The following is a 25,195-nucleotide window of genomic DNA, read 5'->3' as shown; positions in this document are numbered from 1 at the left end:
CCTATCCAAAATCCCTGTTACAATAAGTTAGTATTAAAACAAACATTCAATGCATTTGTGAATCTTGAGAGATCAGGGAAGAGATTACTTATCAAAAGTCTTTTTAAACTTTATAAATTTGCATTTTGGTAGGGAAAAAAGTTAATAGTAAAAGGCCAAAAGCACATTACCATATGACCCAGCAAACCTACTCCTAAACTTACGTTTGTTCAAAAATCTGTATGTGAATGTATAATTGCTCAAAACTGCAAGAAGCTTACATGCCTTTCCACTGATGAATGACTGAACTGTGGTACATCCATACAATAGAATGCAATTTAGCAAAAAAGAGAGAAACTTCTGATGTATGGATGAATTACGCTTAGTCAAAGAAGCCACACTGTTAAGGCTACGTGCTATATTTATGTGACATTCTAAAATATGCAAAGCTGTAATGACAGAAAGCAGATCTATGATTGTCAGGGTCTAGGTATGAGCAACATGAGGGAATCTGGGGAGGATGATGGAACTGTTCTATTCCTTTATGGTGGTAGTGGTTAAACAGCTGTATGTTTTTCTTAAACTCATTGAATTATACATTAACGGGTAAAATTTACTGTATATAAATTATTCCTCAGTTTTTTCAGTGGTCATGGCGCTCAATTATTGCAATAATTTGTCTTTTGTCTGTGAGAGTTGCCATTTTGGTATGAAAGAGTGGAATGTTTTTTTGATGGCTAGCCTTTCCAGGAAGTTGATGTGCTGGCTCTTTCTAATGAAATGAGAAGAGTAACATTTCATGACTGCTTAGGAAGAAGAGAGAGAGGGTGTCAGCTGTTAATCTGAGAAGGTCATTTTCTTATTCTGGCCAACAGGGTATACTCCTAAAATAGAAAGAGACTAGAAAAAGAAACCATGTAATTTGTAGCAGCCTATTATTTAAAAATCTGTCTTGACACTTGACTTATAACTGCATAGCACCTTGATCATCAAGAAATACTACTACTAGTATTTATTAGTTGTATTTTCTCTCTTTTTTTGGCAGACAGGCACAATGTTTTAAACTTAAACCATGGCAGAAATGGGAGCCAGAATTCTACCTGCCCACATTGGAATACCAGCTCTAAACCCTGTACTATGTTACCTTGGAAGAGTTACTCAAACTCCCTGTGGGTTTCTGTATCTGTAAATTAGGATGATAACAATACCTATCTTATAAGGTTGTTGTGAAGATGATATGTCAGATGCTTAGCAGAGTACTTGCATCTAGTAAACAGAGTATAGTTGTGGACTGATACTGGCATTAGCAGAGAGCAAGAACCAGAGCAAGTATCCTTTTGTTGCCTTTTTGATTGACTGTGGAGTTTGAGAGAAGTAAGGGGGGCAATTAACTATGACAGAGCAAATCCTGGTTGTAGTTATGATGCTCATTGAAGATCCCAGCTGCCCCACCTGCCCACCGATCTATCTCATTTAAATCACCACGACAAGGCAGAGTTGGTAAATGGGAGTATTGCAGTTGTCAAATTAGGATTCTGATGTAGTGGCCAGCACACCTACTGCTTGTTATTACACCCTGGATTAAACACCAGAAATATCAACGTCTTTTTTTCCTAGTTTAAGCATTCAAAATCTAAAGTGACCTTGGAAAATTTGTAGCTGTCAGTGAAGTCTATTTATTTAATTAATTTACAACCTGCAAATGATAATTTTACCATGAATTATAATTTACAATGAGAAGAATGTTCAGAGAATTAATAGCTATACCAGTTACGATAGTGGTTCTCATCAGTCCCTGAGAATCTGTACTCTTGTAGTTTACAGAAAAAATGGTGACAGATTTGGGTAACCTCCAGTTGAGTTTGCCAGTCACTTTTCCATTTCAAATACACATTTCTCATTAAGAGGGAGGGGACCAATCAACAAAGTATTTCTGTAGCAGTTAGGAATACTGACAGTCTGCTCACGTGATAAAAGTCCCCATGATGATGCCCTTTGCTTGAAAGTACAAAGATGTAGAAGAGATCTAAGTAGAATTGGTATCTTTTTTTATTCTTGGATATTCTTTTTCGGTTGAACGAAAGCTCATGTGATTATTTCTACCCCGTTAGGAGCTCTTGTCCCTGGCAAAACGGAAGCGCAGTGACTCTGAGGAGAAGGAGCCACCTGTGAGTCAGCCTGCAGCCTCCTCAGACTCTGAGACTTCTGACAGTGATGATGAGGTGGGTGTGGACAGGCTTGGCCTGTGGTATGGACAGGTATTTCAGGGTCTCTGAGGCAGTGACTCCTGAGGTCATTTTCCTCCAACTGAAACCTATAGCTAAGAACGTTTTAGGGAAAGAAAATTATTCAAGGAAAACTTTTGAAAAATGTCATGTTCATTTTACATTGTTCCTGTTGTTATCTAGTTGTTGCCTCTGCATAACATTGAGAGTGTTTTGTTTTGTTTTTAATTTTTATTGTGATTTGGGTGAAAGTTTATAGAGCAAATTCACTTTCCATACAGCAGCTAACGTACATTTTCTCTCATGACATTGACTGCAGTTTCCCACATTGCAGCAGCTCCCCTCCCAGCTCCTCCCCATAGTTACCTCCTCCCTGTGTCCTTCCCTCCATGCACTCCTGCCCCCTGAGCTGTCTCCTTGTGTATACACCACCCTTCTATTGTCCCATGGTTGATCTCTCCAAGGAGTGTATCTACCTAATGTAAACGTTCAGCTCATATGAAGGGCCATTTTTTAGGCTCTTTATTTTTAGCCCTATTGCATAAGGTGGTGTACAATTTGTTAGTCTTCTTTTTTTTTTTTTTAAAAAAAAAAAAAAACTCATTTTTTAATTCCACTTTCAGGAGCTCTGGTAGCATAGTACCTAAGGCATTTGACTACTAATCAGAAGGCTGGCAGTTCAAACCTACCAGCCACTCCTCAGAAGGAAGATTGGGCAATCTACTACCGTAGAGATACCACCTCAGAAGCCTAAGGAGGGGTCGCTGTGAGTCAGAAACGACTTGATGGCAGTGTTTGGTTTGGTTTGGTTTGGTTTTCATGTTAGAAAAGAAATTCTATCAAGAATGTCATATTCTTTAGTGAGACAGGAAGCTTTCCATGTGAAGATTGATTCATCATTCCTTAGAGTGAGGGTGTTAATTTTCAAGGGAGAAAATATGACTGTTCAGTGTCTAAACTAGGGTGACTTTCCTAAATCTCTTACCAACAAAGCAAGGCCTGTAAGATCCAGAAGCTTAACAGAAGAAAGAAAGAGGGGGAGGGAGGAAGGAAAGAAAGAAGGGAAAGATGTTTGAAACACTAGTGCATGTTTCTCATTTGATTAAAAATACTTTATTCCTTTTTCTAGCTTCCTAGAGAGAGAGACTCAATATCATATTTGTGTTTAATCTTTCATTCTTTAGTCTAAGAAAATATTTTTAAAGAGTGTACTTATTTTTTTAAAAAAAGTTCCTCTATGTAAAAAATGTGTGTTACAGTGGGGTTTCATTAATAGCTACAAGAGTATTTACCAGTGCCCTGTGTATGCAGTATGGAATGATTGCATTCTGATAGGCTCATGTGGTATTCTCCTAATCTTTAATCATTTAATAGACCTAAAATTGCTTTCTACAGCAAGAGGTAGTGAATATGTCAATTCTATTCTTTTATTTTGTTTCTTTTTAGTGGAGGAATCTTAATTTCTCTGAAATTGGTAAAATAACACAATCTGTTAGAAAAGCAGTTGGGTACATGCAAAAACGGCAAGGAGGCCACATGTTCTGACCTCCTCTAATCTCATGAGAGGAAGACAGGATTACCAGCAGTAACCCAAGGCCTATTCCTGCCAGGCCAGACATGCTGCCTCCCTCCAGCCCTTTCACCAACCGTTCCTCCCAAAGCACCCACCACCTCTCTCCTGGGTTCGATAATTCGCTGCAGTGGCCACACGGCACTCACGGATTACGGGATTTATTAGGGAAGCACCAGGCTACAACTCAAGTTCAGGAAGAACGCTCAGTCTCTCTCCCAGCCCACTGTCCCTCAGCCAAGAGTCTCTCACAGTCTCTTTCCGGGGTGCGTGTCTCTTGCGTCTCTTTCCCAGCAACGCGTGTCTCAGGAGCCCGTGTCTCTTTCAGCAGCAAGTCTTCCTCGACCAGCAGTCCGAGAGAGTTCTGCCTCCAGGAGGTCTCCTTTTTTTGAGCCCGCAGGGTGGTCAAACTAGCCAATTATGGCATCAGAACTCTAAGCACCTGAGAGAGAGTGGGCACCTCCCAGAACATTGTTTTGTGCCACTCCCAACAGAAACACTCCAGGTGGACACCTTCAGCAATCAGGAGCTCCTCAGTTGCTCATAGCAAATTCCACCTTGGAGTTTACAAAGACTTATGGGTAGAAAAGCCACACAAAGTAATTTACTATACCACAGTACATGAAGTAATTTCCTTCTTGGTTTATTTTTTTAATTGCATAGATAATAAAAGTCTTGACATAATTCCCTCTCACCCAATTCCTACATCAGCTATTTTCATTTTTTAGAAGTCAGCTATTGTTTTTTCCTCAGTACTCTATTAAAGTTGAATTTGGTGTAACTAGAATATGCTATGTTTATGGTCTTAGCAGTTTCTTAAGTACTAACTATCCTTTGAAGTATTCCATTCTCCACATTCTTATTGCAGTTATTCTAGGGAATTCTCTTCATCCTCCTTAGCTGCTTTTACTAAGAGGGTATCAGTCAGCTCTACAGCATTAGAGGAACCAGAAACTTGTACTGGAGTGGATCCAGCATCCATAAACCTTTTCTAGCTTAGGTTTGTTCCCCTTTGTCATTTTTTAAAGCAGCTACTTAATCAAGTCAAAGAGTCCCCACCTTAGGAAGATGTTCTGCTTACCTAGTACTGCTCTTGACTAGGATATACCACCATTGGGATGGCTTGAACAAACAGGAGTTTATTCTGTTAAAATTTTGGAGGCTTTAAGTCCGAGTTCAAAGTGCCAGGCTCTTTAGGCTGGGTAAAAGCCCCTCAACCTTGGGCTTCAGTCTGCCTCACTGAAGCCTGGAGGCTTTTCTTCACTCAGCTGCTGGCTGCTGAGGCTGACAAACCCAAGGTTGACTTAGTAAAAAGGCACAGTCCCAATGTTACCAAAACGCATGGCAGGCCATTCATTCAAGTCTCTTGAAAGTCCCAAGGTCAGCAGAGCATGGCAGGCTGCTGAACAACAACACAGCTACTTTCAGGGTTCAAGCGTGCCATAAGCTAGAGACCATTCCCAAAGCTCTTTCTTGTATATGGGAAGCAGACCGCATCCCTAAGGCAGCTACTCAAAATGGATTCCACCATGGAGTTGATTACCAGTCTCATCATGGGGAATACTACATCCAGCTGCCCAGCTACTCCAGGCACAGCCAAGCTGACACACAAACTTAACTACCACAGAAAACTACACAACAGTCTGTGCACTTAATGGAGAAAAAGCTGACAGAAAAGCTGTAGCCTGCCCTTTGGGGAATGGGACTTTGAATGACTTCCCCTTACAAGGTCCTTAATGCCTTTGCTGTCTCCAGGTGTTAGCCTCCAACACAAACAGGCTTGTTGCAGCTCTAGTCCAATCTTCCCATATTCCTCTCCTTTAGGATTGAAAACCAGGCCATTTGTCACTGAGTTAAGTCCAACTCATAGCGATCCCCTGTGTGTCAGAGTAGAAGTGTCCACCATAGGGTTAATGGCTGGTTTTTTGGAAGTAGATTTCCAGACCTTTCTTCCAAGGTGCCTGTGGGTAGGCTTAAACCTCCAGGTTTTTGGTTAGGAGCCAGTTAACCATTTGTACCACCCAGGAACTCCAATCTAAGACTGCCAGCCTCTGTTTAATGGCCGGTTCTGAAAGATGCCCGTTCTTTAGTCTGCAGCATCACTCTTTGGCCCAGGCTGCTAGCTTAATACAGAGCACTTCAGGATTAGAACAAAGATCTCATTATTCTGCACAATTAAGAAAATAACTACTAAAATCCTTTTTTTAAAATCTCATCGACCACTAGAACATTTAGTGGTGTTATTTTAAACTCAGATTTATGGCTGCCATAGAGACTTTGTAGAATGGGTAAGGAACCTCTTGCCTGTTACCCATTGCCATCAAGTTAAATCAACTCATAGTGACTCTATAGAACAAAGTAGAACTGCCAAATAGGGTTTCCAAGGTTGTAATCTTTACAGAAGCAGAGTACCACATCTTTCTCCTACAGAGCAGCTGGTGACTTTGAACCAGCCACCTTTCAGTTAGCAGCCAAGTGCTTAACCACTATGTCACTAGGGCTCCTTGAGAGATCCTTAAGATATAAAATTTCAGACACAGGCTCTTGCTTCCCCTCAACATCTCCTCCCCACCCCCCCAATAATGAGTATTTATACATTTCTCCATGCATAAAAACCACATACTAAAGTAATTTGCTATGGCTTTTCATTTCTGCTATGGCTTTTGTATCTTTATTACTGCAAATCAGCCTTTTAGTAGTTTGGTTATTAAAGTGGCAATTCTCAGTCAAATAGAGCCTGCTTGTACCAGAAGCTACTGTGGAGTTTTCTCAAATACACCTTCCAAACCTTGTCACCTCCCTTTTCCTTTGAAGTTATTGTCATTAGTGTGCCATCAGTACAGGTAGAAAGAAATATGTTGAGCCCTGAGATTTGCTAGAACAGAAAACTAGTCAAGAGCAACTGAATTAAAAGATTAATAGGTGGTTGGGCATAAGACATGTGCATTGATTTTGAGCAACAAGATATCTAGCTAATTGGGAAAAATGGAGAGAAGTTATCCAGGTTTTCTATCCAGAAAAAAGTAGATGTATTAGACATTAAATATAAAGTCCAATTAGTGAGAAAATAAGTCGATGTTTCATGTATAGCATGTTTGCAGAGGGAAAAAATAAGTTTAATAGATGAGTATATTGTGTATTGTTTTTGGGGAGTTAGTTACTCTAAGTGATAACTTGGGACACATGCAAAAATAAGGAGCAGGGTTTTTCAGTGGGTTTAAATTGGGAAATCTGGAGGTACATCTCAGTGGTAGGTCCAAATTAATGGCACTTTGGTGCTGTCACTTCTATCTTTGAAAGGATTTAATAGGAGTGTAAACACCAAGAACGCAAACCAGGGTTTCAAAGGAGTTCTTGCCCATTCAGTCATGGCTGACTAAGTGAAACCAGAATGGATCTGAATTTATAAAATATGAGTGTGCTGGAATAATAACTGAAACCAGAAAAATTATAGGTCAGTGTCCTGCTAGAAACTTAATCTCCCCCCTAGAAAACAAGGGCAGTGTGTGTGTTGCATAGTAACCAAATCTCTTAAATGGCATCGGAAACAACGGTACCCAGCTCAAAGATGGCAACCAACTGTGTCACTTTAAATATGTTGGGCTTCACCATCCTGGCAATATTCCAATCTACCACAGAAGGCTCCTAAAAGGACTCACTATGCTTCTTCTAAGTCTCTCATTCCAGGATTTCGACTATAATTTTTCCCATTCTGGTTATGGTTCTGAATTTTACAAATTCAAGTCTGTTCTGATTTTGCTGCATCTGCCATGACTGAACCAGTTTAAAGTATTGATACAAATGTAAGTGACAGGAAAAATACCAAGTTTAGGCCAGAGGAAAGCTAGCAGCCACTCATTCATGAGAGAAGGTAAAAAGCAGCCAAAAAAAAAAAAAAAAAAAAGTCCATTTGTTAGGAGGAGCAGAATCAGGAAGTTCAGAGTCCTTTTAGAAACACAGTGGAATATATAAAAACATACAGCTGCCAGCCACTTAAGAAGAAAGCTTAGATTTTCTCTTGCTACCAGTAAACGTCGAATTAGGTATCAAAGAAACCCTTTTTTGAGTTGTTGAAAAATGTAACTACGTTTGGCAAAGTGAAGAAATTATATTCTAATACCCTTTGTCTAAGTGAGCATTATTATTTTAAAAAGCTTCATGTATAGTCTTCATTTTGAGAAAGAGAAGTATTTGGCCCAGCCCTCTAATTCAGGACTTAACACACCTGTTTCTTCTTCCTTGGAGCTTTCATCAGCCTTCCACAGTAGCTTCTTGCTTTTCTCCTACTATTGTATTACCTTATTAATTTCTGAAGCTTATTCTCTTTTTCTTAACCTGTCTGATCTGTGGGAGCTCTGGTAGCATAGTATGTAAGGCATTTGACTGCTAACCAGAAGGCTGGTGGTTCAAACCCACCAGCCACTCCTTGGAAGGAATACTGGGCAATCTACTTCCATAGAGATACCACCTCAGAAACCCGAGGAGGGGTCAGTCACTATGAGTCGGATCGAACTCGAAGGCAGTGAGTTTGGTTTTTTTGGGTATCTGATCTTTTGAAGTCTCCCACTTTGACCTACTTGCTTTAGTATTCACATTTTGTTGTCTCTGTTTGGCTCCAATAATTTTATTAATAGGACATTTTGAAGAAGAGGCAACCTTTTACTTATAAATTCATTTGGTAATGGCATCTCCAGGGAAGTCAGCTGGATAGATATCCAAGATAATTTTATAAATTGCTTTAACATAGTGATAACACACAACTAGCACATGCTTCCAATAAAGACCCTTCATGGCTCAGTATTTTTTGTATATATACTGATTAATTAAAGTTTCTATACACACACCACTTTTCAACAAGGTATTCTACATAGAGGAATTGTCCCAATACTGAAACTAACCAAAAAAGAACAACTCTCTGTTGTCAAGTTGGGTCTGACTCATAGTGACCCCTCTTCGAGTTTCCGAGACGGTATCACTACAAAGTAGATTGCCCAGCCTTCCAAGGAGTGGCTGGTGGGTTTGAACTGCCAGCCTTCTGGTTAGCAGTCAAATGTCTTAGGCACTATGCCACCAGGGCTCCTAATACTGAAACTAAACTCTCAAAAAATATAAAACTACTATATTTGAAGATTTTTTCGATAGATATTATTATACATAGTAGGATCTTTTTTTTTTTTTTTTTTTCTCCTGATTTAAAATCATGATTGTGAATGGCCATTCTTATATTGTGAAATAATGCCTTTCATAACATTGAGCTGTGTGGAACTGGTTTTTTATAGTTTCTCCTATTCCATTACTATAGGTGAGATGTGGACAGTGTGCTCCTCTTGGTAATCTGCTCTACTTCTAGCTTCCTGCATCTGATCTGGTCTAGAGTCAGGAAACCAGGGAACCCTGTAGAGTTTAGTACTCTGGTTTGGTACCTGATCTTAGTGACAGCTGTTTAGATTTCTTTTTTACATGCTTCTTGGTTCTTGGCTAGTAGATAACCATACAATAACACCTCATTTTCCTAGGCACCATTAAAATCTCATCAAAAGAATCTGGTATAATAAAGCCATTTTCATGGACAATTTGCTCAGACTTGTTTACGACAAATTCTGACACTTCTTACCAAACAATGCAGTGTTGTAGCAATTATGGTTTACGTTTTCTTGTATAACTTCTGTTTCATTTGTTTTGTCTCCATAACCAGCTTCTTAACTTTTGGTGATTAAGTGCAGGGGCTCTGTGTTTTCTAGTTAAAATACGTGATTGCTTAATTATAATATACAGTAGTGCTTTGTACTTTGTCTGATTAATTACACAAAACAAGGAAATAAAAGCTAAGCTATTCATGTTCTTTAGGTTGACATTTAATTGTATTAAATTCCTCTGACCCTTTTCTACTTTCAGAGAAAAAGAACACCTAAATCAGAAACCATGCTCTCCCACACATACCCCTTTGCTGGCTACAGACTAAATCTAGAATAATGGCTATATAGAATGCTTCTGACAGTTGCTTTTACTCAGTATGACTTTTTTGTTGTTGTTCTTATAGATTGATATAAATTTAAAACTCCAACAGGTCTTTGAGATGATACCTCACTTCACAGATAAGAAATCAGGTTCGCCCAGGTTCTGATTTCCTTTTCCCATCATAAAATAGAAACTTGCATTTATATAGAACATATGGCTTCTAATGTGCTTTTATAAGTTATATCTAAACTTCTCTTACTTGATCTCCTTTGATTCTCACACTAATGTGATAGAGTGATCAAGGTACTGTTGTTATTGCTACTTTACAGTCATGGAAGTAGCCTCAGATTAGAGCTTAGACTATATGCTAGTTCTTTTGACCCTTAATCCCAGTATAATTTGTACCTAGACCAGCTATCCTTCTTAAACCTTATTTACTTCAATATATTTCATGAACTCCTCTCTGAAATCTTGAATTTTCTTTGCTTTTCTGTCTCCAGGCCACTCAAGGTACTCAGGATCTCATGCCATCCAAGTCCAGAGCAAGCACTCCCCACTGCATATTCCTTCCCATCTTTCAGCTGAGTGCCAGGAAGACAGCTGCTTCCCAGAGTGAGGACCTGCTTCTAACACTCCCACACACACAAACACACACTCAAGATGGCACAGGGTTGTGTAGTACTCACCCTCCTTATATCATTAGATAATTGCTCCCATTAGAGTATTTGTTATATCGGTGAGAGTCAAACTGCTGATTTCTTGGATCAGTTAGGAAAACGTCTTCCTTTCAGTTTCTGTTTTAGATTTTCTTCTATGTGTTTTCTTCAATGCATCTATAAATAATTTTTTCCCTGTGATGTGGGTGGCCTGCATATATGTAGATTGCTTGCATGTGTACGTGGGATAGCAGGTATCAATGTGTGTGAGAATCCTGACTGGCAGTGGATTCTTTCCCTTTCCCAGGTGGTTTTTGAGCAGCTCTCATTGAGATATGTTCTGGGCCAGAGTTCACAATGCAGATCAGCAGGTACTCATTTTCTCACTCTTACTTTTTTAGGGAGCTTTAAGGTTACAAGAGAACTGGCCTTGCTATAGAGCTGTAATTCCCAAAACAAATTAAGAAATGCTAGGCCATTTCTCCTGGATAGAGAAGGATAAGAGCATCCATCTAATATTGTCCTTGGCTCTTTAGATTCCATTTACAGATTCCTGGAAGTGGGAGAAGAATACATTTTCTTCCCTCTGTCTCAGAGTCAACAAAATAAAGACTCTTAAAGGAGAGATGAGCAATCTCTGGGCTAAGAGCAAGCTGGATTGAGATTTTTATCTGTATCAGTTCTGCCTGCCACACAGTCTTAGCCATCTCCTTTATGGTTTACTTGACTCTGTGTTCTTGGATGAAGAGGTACTGGGAAAGTATTTAAAATAACGTGCTCAGGCTGGAAGGCATTCAGGAACCTCTGGTTTATAGGAATAAATATATCACAAATGTGATCTATCCTCCAGGAGAAAGAAATCTTTGGGAGATTATTAGGAGCCATTTCAGTCTCTTTCTCCATATTAAACAGGAATAATAATGAGCCTGGCCCTCAAATTTTAAGTGATTATCTCTGGTGGAAATATAGGCAATTTATTTATTTTTTGCTTTAATAATACTCTCTGTATTTTCAAAGCTTCATATAATGAACACATATTGTTCTTAGAATTAGATGTTAAGTTTATTATAAATTAAGATAGTTTTTTCAGAGAGTAAATACACACATAACTGTCATTCAGCTTTTCCAAGCTGAAAGGTGAGTTCATGAGAAATTTCATTTTTAAAAGTAAAGTCACCTGCATTATTATAATTTCTCTAAAGCTGAGTCCATATAGCGAGCTGTTGGTTGTTTGCCTTTAGCATGACAGACCCTTCTGAGTCAGCCTCATGGGAAGTGAGGCAGTACAGCCTTGTTGTCTCAATTTTTTGAAAGTGTCGAGGGAGGGATAGAGGTTCCCTTTCCACACTCAGTTTTAGCCAGGAACAAACTCACTCACTGCCTTTGAGTCGGATCCGACCCATAGCAACCCCTGCTTGGGTTTCTGAGGCGGTATCACTCCAGGAGTAGATTGCTCAATCTTCTTTACAAGTTCCACACTCAGTTTTAGCCAGGAAAGCCCTTTTTAAATCACAGCATTTTATTTTCTTCTATTTTTACCCTTTTCTTCCATCCTCTTCCCCAAGTGGTAAACATCATAGACTATAAATGAGTGACAGTTACTCAGTTCAGTCTGTGGCAGATTGAAACAGATGAAGGGTGTAAGGATAAGGAAGTCACCTAGCTTCCTAGCATATCCTGAGTTGAATTGTATGTGTGACTTCACATTTAGGTATTTTTGCTTTCATATACTTTTTTTTTTTTTCCCCTAGGAAATTTAGAGTTTGGTTCTGTTGCACATGAGAAACATAAATCTGTAGGCAAAAATTGACCTAGCCACTCTGACACACATATGACCCTGATAGCTCATCTTTCACGCTCTCAATCTCTTCATATTCCCATTGAGTAGAAGTTGGGAGGGCCAAGAGACTGGAAAGGGTGGATCATGCCTATTTTCACGACCACAAAATAAACAAGGATTATTGTTTTGGTTACCTAGTGCTGCTCTTATAGGAGTATACCAATGATGGGATGGTTTGAACAAATAGGAGGTTATTCTCTTACCGTTTTGGAGGTTAGAAGTCCAAGTTCCAGGTGCCAGACTCTAGGGCTGGGTGAAAGCCCCTCAGTCTTGGGCTTCAGCTCTGCCTCTTGCTCCCAGCCCATTGAAGCTAGAGGCATCTCTTTACTCAGGCAGCTGCTGGCTGCTGAGGATGAAAAACTCAAGGTCAACAAGTGAAAAGGCACAGTCCTAATATTACCAAACCAAACAGCAGACCATTAATTCAAGTCCATTAAAATCCCAAGATCACAGGGCAACATTGCAGGCTGCTGAACAGTAACTCTGCTACATGTAGGGTTCAAGTGTACCATCAACTAGAGACCTTCCTCAAAGTTGCTTTTTATATACAGGAAGCAGCCCACATCCCTAAGGCAGCTACTCCGCTGCTCCAGTAGATTCCACCATGGAGTTAATTACCAATCTCACCATGGTGGAATAACCACATTCAGCTGCCTAGCCAGTCAACAAGGCCCAGCCAAGTTGACACACAAACTTAACTACCACTATTATCTATTATATGTATGTTGTTCTCAGATGTTGTCAAGTCATTTCTGACTCAGAGTGGCCCTTACGTACAACAGAACAAAACACTGCCTGGTCGTGCAGCATCCTCACAGTTGTTGCCATGTTTGAGCCCATTTGCTACAGCCACAGGGTCAATCTGTCTCATTGAGGTTCTTCCTCTTTTATTGCTGGCCCTCTCTCTACCAAGCATGATGTCCTTTTCTAGGGTCTTGTCTTTCCTGATAACATGTCCAAAGAATGTGAGACAAAATCTTGCCATCCCCACTTCTAAGGAGCATTCTAGCTGTACTTCTTCCAGGACAGATTTGTTCAGTCTTCTGGCAGTCCGTGTTGTATTCAATATTCTTCACCATGACTCCTGAAGTGATCTTAAAACTGAACGATGTGTTAGCTTAACAAGTTAAAAAGGTCTGTCTGAAGCATTACGGCTCTTTTAAGGACAATACATATGGGATCATAATTGACAACAGCAGCTGGAGAGATTAGATAAGAACCTTAGAGGGCAATGAGTTTATGTTAATGGGGGATAACAACTCAGAAAAGGAGGGCGAGAATGATTGTATGACTTGAAGAATGTAATCAGTGTCACTAAATTGTATATGTAGAAACTGTTGAATTGGTATATGTTTTGCTGTATACTCAAAAACAAAAATAAATAAAGTTTGGAAGAAAAAAACACTCGTTACCAAAATCATAATTCAAATGCATCAGTTCTTTTTAGAGCTTCCCTGTTTTTTGTCCTGTTTTCATATGCATATCAGGCAATTGAAAATACCATGCTTGGGTCTGTTGTACCTTAGTCCTCAAAGTAACATCTTTGCTTTTTAACACTTTAAAGGTCTTTTGCAGCAGATTTGCCCAGTGCAGTATTATGTGGTGGTTGTCAAGTGCTGTCAAGTTGTCTCTGATTCATAGTGACCCAGTGTCCAATAGAATGAAACACTGTGCAATCCTCTACCATCCTCATAATTGTTGCTATGTTTGAGCCCATTGATACAGCCACTGTCAGTCCACCTCATTGAAGGTCTTCTTCTTTTTCACTGACCCTCTACCAAGCATGATGTCCTTCCCCAGGGAGTGGTACCTCAGGATAACATGAAGTCTCACCATCTTCAATTTCATGGAGCATTCTGGCTGTACTTCTTCCAAGACAGATTTGTTCTTTCTTCTTCACCAGTACCATAATTCAAAGGAGCGTGTTCTTCCCTTTTGATTTTCTAACTCCATGTCTTTGTACATTTCATTATACTACTTCACTTTGTCTTCTCAAGCTGCCCTCTGAAATCTTCTGTTGATCTCTTTTACATCATCACTTCTTCCATTAGCTTTTAGCTACTCTGCATTTGACAAGTTTCACAGTCTCTTCTGACATCCATTTTGGTCCTTTGATTCTTTCCTTTCTTTTTAATTGCCTTTTGCTTTCTTCATGATGATGTCCTCTCACAACTCATCTGGTCTTCAGTTACTAGTGCATCAACTCTGTTCTTGAGATAGTCTCTAAATTCAGGTGGGATATATTCTTACGGACTTGTTTTCATTTTCTTCAGCTTTAACTTGAACTTGCATACAAGCAGTTGTTGCATAGTCATTTCCTGGCTTTGTTCTGACTGATGATATTGAGCTTTTCCATTGTCTCTTTCCACAGTATAGTTGATTTGATTCCTGTGTAATCCATCTGGCAAGGTCCACATGTATAGTCACTGTTCATGTTGTAAAACGATATTTGCAGTGAATAAGTTGTTCTTGCAAAATTCTGTCGTGTGATCTCTGCTATCATTTCTATCACCAAGACCATATTTTCCAGTCACAAGTAATTATCAGTGCATTGTGATTACATGTTTGATCAATTTCATACTGCAGAAATTAGTAAAAATCTTCAATTTCTTTGGCATTAGTGGTTGGTATGTAAATTTGAGTAATATTTATTATATAAGTGATCTTCCTTCTAGGCATATGGATTCTACTTTATCATTGACAGCATTGTACTTCAGCATAGTTCTTGAAATGTTCTTTTTGTCAGTGAATGAATGGGATGCCATTCCTCTTCAAGTTGTTATTCCTAGCATAGTAGACTATATGATTATCTGATTCAAAATGCCCAGTCCATTTCAGCTCACTGATGCCTAGGATATTGATCTTGATATGTTCTGTTTTATTTTTGATGACTTCCAGTTTTCCTAGATTCATACTTCATACATTCCACATTCCAATTATTAATGGATGTTGGTAGCTGTTTCTTCTCGTTTTGGGTTGTGCCACATCAGCAAATGAAGGTCCTGAAAGCTTCATCTACATCATTAAGGTTGTTAACTCTACTTTGAGGAGGCTGCTCTTCCCTAGTAATATTTTGAATGCTTTACAACCTGAAGGGCTCATCTTCAACACTGTATCAGACAGTGTTTCACTGCTATTCATAGGTTTTTCAATGGTCAGTTCTCTCAGACATAGACCTCCATGTCCTTCTTCCTAGTCAGTCTTAGTCTGGAAGCGCTGCTGAAGCTTGTCCACCATGAGTTCCCTACTGGTATTTAAAATGACAGTCACATAGCTTCCAGCATCATAGCAACACACGAGCCACCACAGTATGACAATCTGGGAAGCAAGTGGTGGCTCAGTACAAGATGTTTGATGTTTTTGACTGCTGCTCCCATGGATGTTGATTGTGGACCCAAGTAAAATGAAATCCTTGACAACTTCAATCTTTTTTCCATTTATCATGATGTTGCTTCTTGGTCCAGTTGTGAGAATTTTTGTTTATGTTGAAGTGTGAGTGCTTCAAAATATTCACTTTCAGCCAGCAAGGTTGTGTCATCTGCATATTGCAGGTAGTTAGTGAGTCTTCCTCCAATCCTGATGCCACATTCTTCTTCATATAGTCCAGCTTCTCAAATTATTTGCTCAGGATACAGATTAAATAAGTATGCTGAAAAGTTTATGTATAGTGGTGCTGTTTTTTATCACAAGAACCAGCGTAAAAGATGTTTTACACATTTTTTACTTTAGTAATATCTGTACTTTTGGCATAGAAAGGTAATATCTTTTAGATTATATCCAAACTACCCTGAAAAATGATCTTGAGTGATTAAAATCTAAAATGGTTGAAAACTCAGCTTTAGAAGAGAAACATTAGAATTTCTACATAAGTAATTACCTAGATGTTGAAATGTTAAAGTTTGATGAGTAAATTCACATATACACAGAAGTCGCTGATTTAATTAATTTCTAGAACCTGTCTGTTTTAGTTTCACTTTTCTACTTAACCCTTGAATACAAAAATAAAGTAGCAATTGAAATAACCAAAAGTAAGTTAAAGTGAAAACTGGAAGATTAGAATTGTACCCTTTCACATTATTTTATCAAGGTAAACTAGCCCATTGTGGTTCATCAAACACCTCAGATATCTAAGATGGAATATCTTAGGCCAGTATCTAAGATGGAAACTTATTCAAAACTACACCTTCCTCAGATCTCCCCCTAAAGAAAAGACAAAAAGTAAATTTGCTTATGATCTTAGCTTTTGTGAGGTAGAGGATTAGTTTATTGTTGTCTTATAGAAGGAGCAAAGACTTTGTATTTTGTTAAATAGTAGATACAGAAATTTTATGTTAGTACCAGGTTTTTTAATTCAGTCTGTAATACTGGTAAGGTAGAGATTGTTTTGTAGAATATGTAGAATCAAATTCCAAAGTAAAGTATTTTTCACCTAAAATTATTCCCCTAAATTGACAAGTTAAAATATCAAAGAAATATGGTTTAATGTAGTAAAATAGTCTTTGGTACTTTAAAAAAATGATTGTATGGTCTTTCAGCCTTAAAATGCTTGATGAAAATGATTTTTTTGACCTTGAATGGTTATCTATTTACCTCCCTTTTTACTTTGATGATGCAAATTGCAGGTTTCCTGTGTTTACACATACGGGATTTCTTCTTTATGATCCTATTTATTTATTATTTTAAAGTATAGTGTATACAAAATTTTTAAAAGATACATATACTTAGTGATCTGTTTAACTACCTTCTGCCTCCTAGGAGTTCATACTAGTGTCACCATTCATGCCAAAGAGTGTCCCTTCTCCCTGTGCTTTTCTGCATTTTTTCCCTGGTAACTAGTTGAACCTGTCTTCCTGAGACCCACTCCAGAACTAAATTATTGTCTGTATACTGAAATGCAGACAGACATACCAACCTTTAGTCGTTATTGATCTTCCTTCCATGGAAATATTAGAAACTGTTTACTTTAACAACTGAATTTTGTTTAACTCAGTTGACTTGCCATAAAGTTGATAATCTTTCTATTAAAATAAAAGGTGTGTTGCATGAATTATATATGTTTGTTACTTGAATTATCTACTGTCTAAAAAATTACAGAGTAAGAAACCAGTGTTAGGGAGTTTTAACCAACCTGTCAATATCTGCTTCATTCTCTATACAAAGTGTATTTCTTTTGGGTTCAAAGCAATAGGAACCCTTAAAGTCATTTTGGTAGACTTCAGAAACTCTTGAAATCTAGCTTTTGCCAATTAAATCTCTACCCCTGTTTCAGTGTTTTGTTTTGTTTTGTTTTGTTTTTAATCTCTTTGTAGTGGACATTTGGGAGCAATAAAAATAAGAAGAAAGGAAAAGCCAGAAAAATAGAAAAAAAAGGAACCACGAAGAAACAGGCCCACAAAACTGCCTCCTCAGGCAGTTCGGACAAAGACAGTTCAGCTGAGAGCTCAGCCCCTGAGGAAGGTGAGCTGACCAGCCCAGACCCGGGCAGTGAATTCCTGTTCTTGTCAGGTTGAAGATGCAGAATCAGAAATGAGGAAGAAAGGTACCTGCATTATACAATGGCTTTTGCCTATAGAGCATTGGTCTCTAACCTTTTGAATAGTCGTGGATCCTGTGAAAATCTGAGTAAAGCAAGAAAAATGTATACAATTCTGAAGAGTTGATGAGATCCCTGAAATGCAGCCATGGAACAAATGAGAATTTCTGTATTTGAGTCTCAACTCACTTTATTCCAGCCAACCTGTTAGCTGAGTGCTTTCTCTTCCCCTTTTCTTGGTTGTGTGGAAGGAAATTCTTAAGCCAGATAGAAAACGCAATAGAAAATGTTCTTTTTTTAAAAAAATCAATTCCAGAATCTTTTGTTAACACTAGTTTGTGAAGTGAACTTGTTCCAGGATTAGAATGATAAACTTTAAATTTCTTTAAGAAATAACATTTATTACAGACTGACTTATGCGGAGTTGGCCAAACCTGATTTTAAGCACATTCTTCCATGAGTGTTAGCTCAAACTGAGCCAAGCACAGTTCACGTTAAATTGGTGTTGAACTTAGTGCTCATTAATAAGTCTTTTTCCATGCCACGCTGTGCCCTATCATGATCCAATGTCATTAGGAGTTCAATAATCATTTTCATGACTCATTAAAACATGTTTTTTTTAATGTCAACTAATAAAGATATAGAAGAAATGAGAGTGTTAGAAAATTACCATTTTTCAGCATCATAACAATAATTGGTTTATTCAAGAACTGTCATTGTGTGTTAGAACCTCTTGAGTGTTCAAGTGGGTAAGAGTTGTAGGGCAATAGGATGTTTACACAGTTTTAAAGCATTGACCCATAATTTACCAGCTTTAAAGGGAAAAAGGTGCCTTTACAAGGAGGAATCTGGGAGATGCCATCTTAATCAACTGATGCAAATTAACATCACCAGTGATGGGGTAAACCAACCTCAAGTGCTTCCTCATATGGTGCATTGAAAAACCATCACACATGTAGTAATCTTCCCAAAAATGTGTGACCTAAATCATTTCATGACAAAAGAAACAAACCAACCCAAATTGAGAAACATTTGGTGACTGTGGCTTTTTAAACTTACTTCAAATTAATGAAAAATAAAATTAAAAATCCAGTTCTACAGTCATATTAGCCACATTGTTTAAGTGCTTAGGAGCCACATGTGGTTGGCAGCTATTATATTGGACAAATGAGATACAGAATATTTTCATCATTGCCACAGAAAATTCTGTAGGACAGTGCTGGTCTGTAAAGCAGTAGGCCTGTATGCTTCAAAAATTTAGTGACATGAAAGAAAGAAAGGCTATTCCACACTAAAAGGGTACTAGAGAGACCTGGAAACTGAATGCAGTATGTGATCTTAGATTGGATCTTGCTTTGGATACTAGATAGGGGAGAAGGGGCTATAAGCACACAATTGGAACAGTTATGAAATATGGATGTGGACTATACATGAGATAATGGTATCGCATCAATGTTAAATTTCCTGAATTCGATAATTATACAATTATTGATATAAGAAAATGTCTTTTTTAGGATAAGTGTTTCAGGGGAAGAGTCATGCTCTCTGCACCTTCCTCTGAATTGGTTCAGCAAAATAAATAATAAGCACATATACATGATTTATACACACACACACATACATAGTAAATTGGCAATGGTAATAGTGAGTGAATCTGAGAATGTATGGGAGTCAGAATATTCTTGCAATTTTTTCCTGTAAGTCTGATATTATTTTCAAAATAAAAAGTTGAATTATAAATAACAAGCTGGTGTCTTTTCCATTCTAAACTTTCCTAACCTGTGTTGGTATTTACCAAAGACAGATTGAAGACGGTCCCAAAGGAATGAGGTGACTAGGTACTTCTTTACCTAAGTGAGGCAAGGAATGATGATTACAACACTTGGGGGTCACCTGTGTCCCCAGTCTTCTACAGTGTAGCCTAATTTTGTGTTTGGGCCTATGTTGCAGGTGAAGTGTCAGATTCTGACAGCAACAGCTCTTCCTCCAGCTCAGATTCAGACTCTTCCTCAGAAGACGAAGAGTTCCATGATGGCTATGGAGAGGACCTCATGGGAGATGAGGAAGACAGGGCCCGTCTAGAACAGATGACAGAGAAGGAGAGAGAGCAGGAACTGTTCAACCGCATAGAGAAGAGGGAGGTATTGAAAAGAAGGTAAGATTGTGGTTACCCTACAACTTTTCTTTTTACTTCTTTCCTCCTGCGTTTTCCCCTCTCTTTCACATCTGACTTTTATGTAGATACTGGCATTTGGAAATACAGTTTGTATGATGAGAAGCAAATGATGTGTTAACATGGTCACATTTATTTATTTACTCAGTGCTATCAGCTTTGCTAACAGGCATTATTCACAAGATATCCATGAGAAATTATATATGTGTTTTATCTTATTTAATCTACAACTTCCTATGAAGCTGGCTATATCATGTTACAGAGGCAGAAATTTAGGCTTAAAAACGTTAAGTAACTAAGGAGTATGTGCCACAAGGGCAGAGACTTGGTCCATTTTGTTCACTTTCTATTCCTGGTCCCTAGAGCAGATCTGACATATACCAAAAATCAAATTCACTGCCGTCAAGGCGGATGCAACTCATAGTGACCCCTCCTTGAGTTTCCAAGGCAGTATCACTACAGAAGTAGATTGTCCAGCCTTCCTTCTGAGAAGTGGCTAGTGGGTTTGAACCACCAGTCTTCTGGTTAGCAGTCAAATGCCTTAGGCACTACATCACCAGAGCTCCCATCTGACACATGCATGAGCATTGAATATTTATTGAATGAATGAAGGAAGCAACTTCCCCAAGGTGATTTAGCTGATAAGTGGCAAGAATCAGATTTCAAACGTAGGACCATCTGACTCCATAAAAGATTGTGACAGCATCCTCTCCTGCCTCATATTTCTTATTATTTTACCTGTTCTGTAATACACACACTACAAGTAGCATTTTAAAGAATTTTAAAGAGATTCTTTTTTTCCTCCAGATAAAGATTGGTACTTGATTTGATTTCTATTGAGTAAAAAGCAGTAGTGAGGAAATTAAGAAACTGCCTTGATTTAGAAACTGAATCCATTAATTGTTGAAAATAATATATGAATATCTCAAATAATGTAAAAATTAAGTAATTGAATAGTGTAAGACACTAGTCTACAGAACTCCATGAACCACAGCCTGAGACACTACCAGCCACTCTAATCAGAGCCACAGTAGATGGATCCTGTTAGAATGGGAGAAAATGTGTAATAGAACTCAAACTTTTAAAATCCAGACTTTCTGAATCGGGTAAGCCTAGTGGATGCCCCAAGACTGTTGCCCTGAGATAGTCTTTAAACTTTGAACCAAAACTATGCCCTGAAGTCACCCTTTAGCTAAATAACAGATTGGCTCATAAAATAAAAAATACCACCCATGTGTACTGCTCTCCTTTATAAAAGATTATCTTCTGAAACCTAATGGTCAACAAAGGAGCTCTGGTAGCGTAGTGCCTAAGGCATTTGACTGCTAACCAGAAGGTTGGTGGTTCAAACCCACCAGCCACTCCTCAGAAGGAAGACTGAGCAATCTACTTCCGTAAAGATTTACTGCCTTGAAAAGCCAAAGGGGGTTGCTATAAGTCAGAATCAGCTTGATGGCAGTGAGTTTGGTTTGGTTTTTAATGGTCAACAATTACCTATTTTTTAAAAAATATTTTGGAGAAAATTTATGTAGCAAATTATGTTTTCTTTTAACAAAATCTATGCATATTAGTGACATTGGTAACAATTTCCACAATGTGCAGCATTCTAATTCTTTCTGTTCTAGTTCTGTTTAACAATTATTCTTAAAGCAAAAATGAGAAGGTGGCAGGGAAACTAGATTATTGTAAATGGAACCACCAGAATGAAATTAATGAGAATGTTGACACATTGTGAAAAATGTAACCAGTATCAGGAAATAATTTGTGTAGAAATTTTTAAACAGGAACCTAATTTGTTGTGTAAACTTTCACCAAAAAATTACTTTATAAAAAAATGTGTACTTATAGATTCAAGACTTGGAATTTCTCATCATTATTTATGAGTTAGATACCTGATTATCCTTCTACTATGTAATTTGTATTTTAATGTTAAATTGCTTTTTGATATTCAGAATCTTCTTCCATTTTCTGAGTTACTTTTACCCTATTTAAATGGCAAAAGTTCTTTCTTAATTTAAAAGAAGTTCAAGGCAAAACTAAACTTGGCTTTTGTCTGGGGAAATAAAATACCTCAGAACTAGTCCTTCCCTACCTAGTTTATATCATGAAAGAAAAATAGAAGGATTTTCTTTGGGAACACTTAGTTCCATTTCATCTGGGAGAGTGTTTGCCCCTTCCAGAGACCATTTAAGTAAAATGAGTTATCCTGGACAGGAATGTTTGGCTTTAAGTTTACAGCAAGCATAGATACTTGTTTTGCTTGTGAATGCTTCCAAGTTACCTATATCGGAACAAACAAGAATTAACTGTGGTGGGAGCTGACATGTAATTAGAGGTGACTCCTAAAATTTGTATTTCTGAACCATGGACAAGAGCTTCTCATAAAAGTCCAGGTTGTTGTTGTTGGGTGCCGTCTATCACAACATAGCTCAACAATAATGGGTGATTGGTATCAAACTTGATTTTTTGTTTTCACTTTATATAAATGAAGCAATTGACTGGGTGAATTTTTTTTTTTTTTTTTTTTTTCAGTGACTGGAAGACTTTAGGGTGAATAAGACCATGATTCAGAGTCTCGCACAAACAGTTGAGATTTTTGTAGCTCATTTGCTTAACTGCAAAGCAGTACATGTTTCTGAGATTCCATCCTTCTCACATTTTAAGGTCTTTATTTGGATTTCACTTAGCTTCATAAGTCTTTTTTATGTAAGCACCATTAGGATCCATTTTACAGACAGCAGCACCAATAATAAAATTGATTTTCAGTTGTTAGATTCTTTACCACTTGTTCTTATTCTTTCTTTTTTAATGAATTTTTGTTTTTGTTGTTGTAGAAAGAGCACTGACATTTTTAGTCAGAAGAAAATGTAGGCTCAGTTCAGACTTACTGACCAGGTGATCTGAGTGAGTCACATATTCTCTTCCTGCCTAAACTTCTCAAGCTTTGAGTGAGATGGTATATAAGTTAATAATAAGCTATTATTAACTTCTAAAAATAACTTTATTGAGATATATTTCAGATACCAGACAGTTTGCCAATTTAAAGTATACAATTCAGTGGACTTTAGTATATTTACAGAAGTGTACAGCTTTCACCACAATCAATTTTAGAACATTTTCATCCACTCAAAAGAAACCCCGTACCCATTAGCAGTCACTTCTCATTTTCCTTCAAAGCCCTCCAGCCCCAGGCAGTCACTAATCTACTCTCTTTTCTATGCATTTGACTGTTCTGGACATTTTGTATAAATGGAATCAAATAGTATGTGGCCTTTTGTGTCTGGCTTTTTTTATTTAGGATATTTTCCTGGTTCATCCATGTTGTTGCATGTATTATGTGTCAATTTTGTTGGTTTTTAAAAAAAGAATCAACTTTTGGTTTCCTTCATTATTGTTTTTGTATTTTCTCTTTGGTTAATTTCTGCTGTAATCTTTATTAGTTCTTTCTTTCTGCTTGCTTTGTATTTAGTTTGCTTTTCTTTTTCCAGTATCTTAAGGTGGAAGGTTAGGTTATTGATTTGAGATCTTTGTTCTTTTTTAATATAGGCATTTACAGCTATAAATTTCCCTCTAAGCACTGCTTTAGCTGCATCTCATAAGTTTTGGTATGTTGTGTATTCATTTCATTCATCTCAAAGTATTTTCTAAATGCCTCTATGATATCTTCTTTCATCCATTTATATATATGTTGTTTAATTATTAATTTTTTAAAAAGTAAATTTCTAACTGTACTTCCTTACCTTGTAATATAGAAATATAATAGTAACCTTAATAATAAATGAAAAGGGTAATATGAAACATACAGTTACTTAAGAACTAAGTTTTAAAAAATTGATAATTAGGATTATTTTTAGATAGAATACATCATTTATTAGATTCCTTTATTCTATAAAGTACCTTAAATTTATAAAACATGATGTTTGTTTCATAAGAACCTGATATTTGTTATGAGGGAGCCTAGATTGTATTTGGTTAAGAGAATAGTATATTCATGCACATGTTTATAAGGGACGAGAAAAGTTTTTCCTAATAATGAAAGATGGAAAGTGGTGTTTTAAAAATATAGCCTTTATTCTGACCACTTTAAATGTGACATTGGCTCTCAGTGGCCTCGTTCTATTTCTAATGAAACACCATTGGGGTTTAGTTTTACTACTTAGATTGATATAAAAATCAACTGTTTTTCTTCTGTTGTGCAAAGGTTGAGGGAGAGTTATATGTTTCCAAAAGTCTAAAGATGAGTACAGCAGCATCCTGAATATTTTCTCCTATTTTAAGTTTATTCCAACTTAATGCTTTCAAATATGATTGGTATACTTTTAATGTACTTCTAAGTTACATGGGTTTTCCCACCAGAAGGCAAAATCCTATTAATTCCTTACTCTTTACTTAATTCATTTCTCCTATCTAGTAGAAATACGTCTTTATAAATATTTCATTGCTACTCAAAAATAAAACAACTATCTTTTATCTAGATTTGAAATTAAAAAAAAACTAAAAACGGCCAAAAAGAAAGAAAAGAAAGAAAAAAAGAAAAAGCAAGAAGAGGAGCAGGAAAAGAAAAAGCTAACCCAGATTCAAGAATCTCAGGTAAGAAATCCAATCATCTTCCATCTCCAGAAAATAAGTTTTAAGTGTGTATCTGTGTTTATATAAAAGGTGGGTGTACATTATTCAGCCTAGGTTAGTTATGCAAAACTATTGTGTTCTGTCTACACTCTGTGGGTTTCATTAATCTCTGGATATATTTTATCATTCCATATTTGGCTGCATTATTTAACTCTGTAGGACTTCTTTACCCAAGTCTGCATTTAAAAAGCAGCCCATTGGCCTATGGGCACCTCTTGCAGAAAAATTGGTAAACATCCTGTCCCAGATAGCCAGGTTGTTAATGATATTTACCCAAGTGTAAATCATCCTGAACTTGGTAATAAATATAACTGGAGTAATTAGTCATCTCCACGTTCATCAAGAAATGCTTTATTGCAATATCAACAAATAATAGCTATCATCTAGGGTGTTCTGTAGCAAAGAGTTTATTCTGATATCTTAAACTTATTTATTAGATAGATAAGATGGAATGACTTTACTGCTCCATCCTCTTTGTCCACTAGAGGATGCTCTCTCCCTTTATGCAAAAATGTCAGCTCTGTAGCTAGTACAGATTCACTTCCGAGTGCTGGGTGTGATGAGTTGCTGAGTATAAAAAATCTTACCATCAGTTGTTGGTAAAAAAAAGGCCATCATACATGTCCTACCCT

The 25,195-nt window shown here is 37.4% G+C and overlaps 1 protein-coding gene across 1 annotated transcript in view; it reads left to right on the top strand.

The window, feature by feature from the left end:
- RTF1 (RTF1 homolog, Paf1/RNA polymerase II complex component) overlaps positions 1 to 25,195 on the top strand; it is a 69,676-nt gene that overhangs the window by 23,115 nt on the left and 21,366 nt on the right. The window contains exons 3-6 of the mRNA XM_007940503.2: positions 2,091 to 2,201; positions 17,538 to 17,685; positions 19,712 to 19,916; positions 24,410 to 24,524. Of these exons, the coding sequence (XP_007938694.1) occupies positions 2,091 to 2,201; positions 17,538 to 17,685; positions 19,712 to 19,916; positions 24,410 to 24,524 (579 nt within the window). The remainder of the gene's footprint in view (positions 1 to 2,090; positions 2,202 to 17,537; positions 17,686 to 19,711; positions 19,917 to 24,409; positions 24,525 to 25,195) is intronic.

This window comes from Orycteropus afer, unplaced genomic scaffold (assembly GCF_000298275.1).
Source record: "Orycteropus afer afer isolate SDZICR_OR568_19922 unplaced genomic scaffold, OryAfe1.0 scaffold00068, whole genome shotgun sequence".
NCBI lineage: Eukaryota > Metazoa > Chordata > Mammalia > Tubulidentata > Orycteropodidae > Orycteropus > Orycteropus afer.
The sequence above is the reverse complement of the archived record's forward strand: the minus strand, read 5'-3'. Positions and strand labels throughout refer to the sequence as shown.